Source organism: Thamnophis elegans, unplaced genomic scaffold, assembly GCF_009769535.1.
Source record: "Thamnophis elegans isolate rThaEle1 unplaced genomic scaffold, rThaEle1.pri scaffold_7_arrow_ctg1, whole genome shotgun sequence".
NCBI lineage: Eukaryota > Metazoa > Chordata > Lepidosauria > Squamata > Colubridae > Thamnophis > Thamnophis elegans.
Genome location: NW_022473908.1, coordinates 77213 through 80457, shown reverse-complemented (window position 1 = coordinate 80457; position 3245 = coordinate 77213). Strand labels below are relative to the sequence as shown.

General features: G+C 52.5%; 1 protein-coding gene across 1 annotated transcript; it reads left to right on the top strand.

Moving 5' to 3' along the window:
* Positions 1 to 319: 319 nt before the first annotated feature.
* On the top strand, positions 320 to 1715 carry LOC116523646 (diacylglycerol O-acyltransferase 2-like; the record flags this gene model as incomplete). Its single annotated transcript, XM_032238775.1, has 2 exons — positions 320 to 578; positions 1386 to 1715. Coding segments are annotated over 2 exons (414 nt in total), but the record flags the coding sequence as incomplete, so codon positions are not given.
* Positions 1716 to 3245: the final 1530 nt, after the last annotated feature.

Below are 3245 nucleotides of genomic sequence, written 5' to 3'. Positions count from 1 at the left end.
TCACCAGGAGACTTGAGAATTCTAGTCCCGCCTTAGGTCTGAAAGGCTGCCTGGGTGACTTTGGACCAATCACCAGGGGTCTGAGAGTTCTAGTCCCGCCTAAAGTCTGAAAGGGGGCTGGGTGACTTTGGGCCAGTCCTTCTCTGTTACTCCAGCCCACCTCACAGGGTTGTCGTTGCGGGGAGAACAGGAGGACGAAGGCGTGTTGGATATTACGTGCGCCTTCCTGAGTTATTTGTAAAAATTAACGGTGGAGTACAAATAAAAGAAATATACCCTTCTAGGGGGTAACTGACCCCGCGAAGGACCTCAGTGGTGATGGAGATGCTGTTTGCTTTTTACAATTCTGACCCTGGTTTCTGTCTTCTTCTCTAGGGCCGATCTGGTCCCCATTTACTCCTTCGGGGAGAACGATGTTTTCAAGCAGATCTTTTTCGAAGAAGGCTCCTGGTGCAGATGGGTGCAGAAGAAATTGCAGAAGTATAGCGGCGTGGCTCCGTGCATCTTCCACGGACGAGGGCTGTTTTCCTCCAACAGCTGGGGGTTGGTGCCTTACGCCAGGCCCATCACCACCGTCGGTAAGTGGGAAGAGAACGATTCCCGGCGCCGGTAGAGGAGAATGTTTGTCACTCGGAGTCGAACTTGCGGGGTCCTTGGTGCCCTCTGAGCTTGGTGGGTTTTCTTGCAGACGTTTCATTACCAAACTAGATAACATCATCAGTGCTAGAAGGGAAGGAGGGGGATTTCTGGAGAATGAGAAAGGAAGGAGGAGGATTGTGGGGTCCTCTGAGCTTGGTGGTTTTCTTGCAGACATTTCATTACCAAACTAAGTAACATCATCAGTGCTAGTAGGCGATAGGGGAGGGATTCAAAAAATTTAGCAACCGGTTCTCTGCCCGGTTGCTGGGTGGGCGTGGACATGGTGGGCGTGCCCTACTTGCCCTCCTGCACTATGGCGGGGGGGCCTTCCCCAGACTCTGGAGGTTTTGTTTGAGCCTCTGGGAGGGCGAAAATGGGCTTCGGAGGCCCTCCAGAGGCTGGGAATGGGCCTGAACGTCTGGGAGGCCCATTTTTCACCCTCCCGGAGCCTCCATGCAGGCCCTGCCCTTACGTGGCCTCCCACGGGCCATGGGGAGACTCCTGGGAGGGGAGGGGAGGTTTGGGCGTGGCCAGCCAATCCTTGCAACTAGCGGTTCAGCAAACCAGATGTGAAATTAGCATCCAGTTCGCCTGAACCGGTCCGAACAGGCTGAATCTCACCCCTGGGGTTTGCTCATATTTTAGTGTAACTCTATTAGATTGCAAACGGAGAGAAATTTACTTTCGGGCCTAACTTTTCTTCCCGCCACCTTTTCATGTTCTCTTCTTCTCCTTTTGCCTTCCAGTCGGCGAGCCCATCACGATCCCCAAAACCGACAATCCGAGCCAGAAGGAGATAGACTTTTATCACAGCTTGTACGTACAGTCCCTGGCGAAACTCTTTGAGAAGTACAAGACGAAATTCGGCCTGTCGGAGACGGAGATGCTGGAGATTAACTGACGGCCACCCCGGTCGACGGCGCTTGAGGGCCTTTAAATTTGCTGGTGGGCTTGGAAAAAACCGGCGCCAAAAGAGGCTCTTTCTGCCACTTTTCGTTTTTGTCTTCTGCTCTATGGAATTGGGGGGGAAATCGAGCATGGATCTGTAGAGAAGATAAAGGAATATTGTCTAAATATTCAAATATTAGATCTCTCTTAGAGACCGTGTACGGTTCGGCGGCTGACAAGAGTTGCCTTACCCCGCTAAATCCCCCCCCCCTCTTCCCACCTCAAATCTCCCAAGGTCAGCCATTTCCTTCCCCCCCCCCCTCCGCTGCTATTCAGGGACGCCTAGATTTCCCTGGTTGAGAACAGGGAGAACGTAGCCAGCCATCTTTAAGCCGGCATACAGGCCACCATCTTTGCAAGAGAGGGGCTTTCCTTGAAGGGGTGAAATTCAGAAGGTTCTGACAGGTTCTGGAGAACCGGTAGCAGAAATTTTGAGTAGCTTGGAGAACTGGCAAATACCACCTCTGGCTGGCCTCAGAGTAGGGTGGGAATGGGGATTTTGCAGTATCCTTCCCCTGGAGTTGGGGTGGGAACGGGGATTTTGCAGTATTCTTCCCCTGGAGTGGAGGGGAAACGGGGATTTTGCAGTATCCTTCCCCTAAAGTGGGGAGGGAATGGGGATTTTGCACTGTCCTTCCCCTGGAGTGGGTGGGAATGGGGATTTTGCAGTATCCTTCCCCTGGAGTGGAGGGGAAACGGGGATTTTGCAGTATCCTTCCCCTGGAGTGGGTGGGAATGGGGATTTTGCAGTATCCTTCCCCTGGAGTGGGTGGGAATAGGGATTTTGCAGTATCTTTCCCCTGGAGTGGAGAGGAAACGGGGATTTTGCAGTATCCTTCCCCGGGAGAGGGGTGGGAATGGGGATTTTGCAGTATCTTTCCTCCGGAGTGGGGAAGGAATGGGGATTTTGCAGTATCCTTCCCCTGCCACGCCCACCAAGCCACGCCCATAGAACTGGCACCAAACATTTTTGAATTTCACCACTGATGGAGACCTTCTCTGCTTCAAGAAGGTTCTCCGACCTGTGACATGGCGTAGCTTCTTCTGAAAGGGAAAACGCAGGGAAACGGATAAGAAATGGGGACAGAAGGAGGTGCACACTGGAGCCACCTCATGGCTGCTGCTGCTGTGTTGCAATATTTTCGAGACGGGCTTATTATCCGGGGGAGGGCTTATTTTCGAGGAAACAGGGTATAAACATAGTCCTTTTGGCTTTTCCCAACAAGATTCCAGGAGGGCCTGAGGTCGCGGCTAAAACCCCAAGTAACCGCAATGGCTCCGAGAGAGCGTTAAGACCAGGAGTGGGCTGCAACCGGTTTAACAACGGGTTTCGGTGATTGCACGCCTAATGCACTTGTGCCAGTGCTGGGATTCAGCCGGTTCGCACCTATTCGGGAGAACCGGTTGGTAACTTTCTAAGCAGTTCGGAGAACCGGTTGTTGGAAGAAATCTCCTTTCCACTTTCCAGGGCTAATCCTGTAAGGAAGGCAGGAAAGAAACATTCTGGTGTTGTTTCTAGCCTCATCTTTATTGCCCTACTTACAGAAACTGCCTCTCCGGTTAACCCTGATTACATTGTCACAGCTAAGGCGAAGCGCCCATCAACATGAGTGACGTCGAGTTGGCCATGCCCACACGGTCACATGACCACCGAGCCC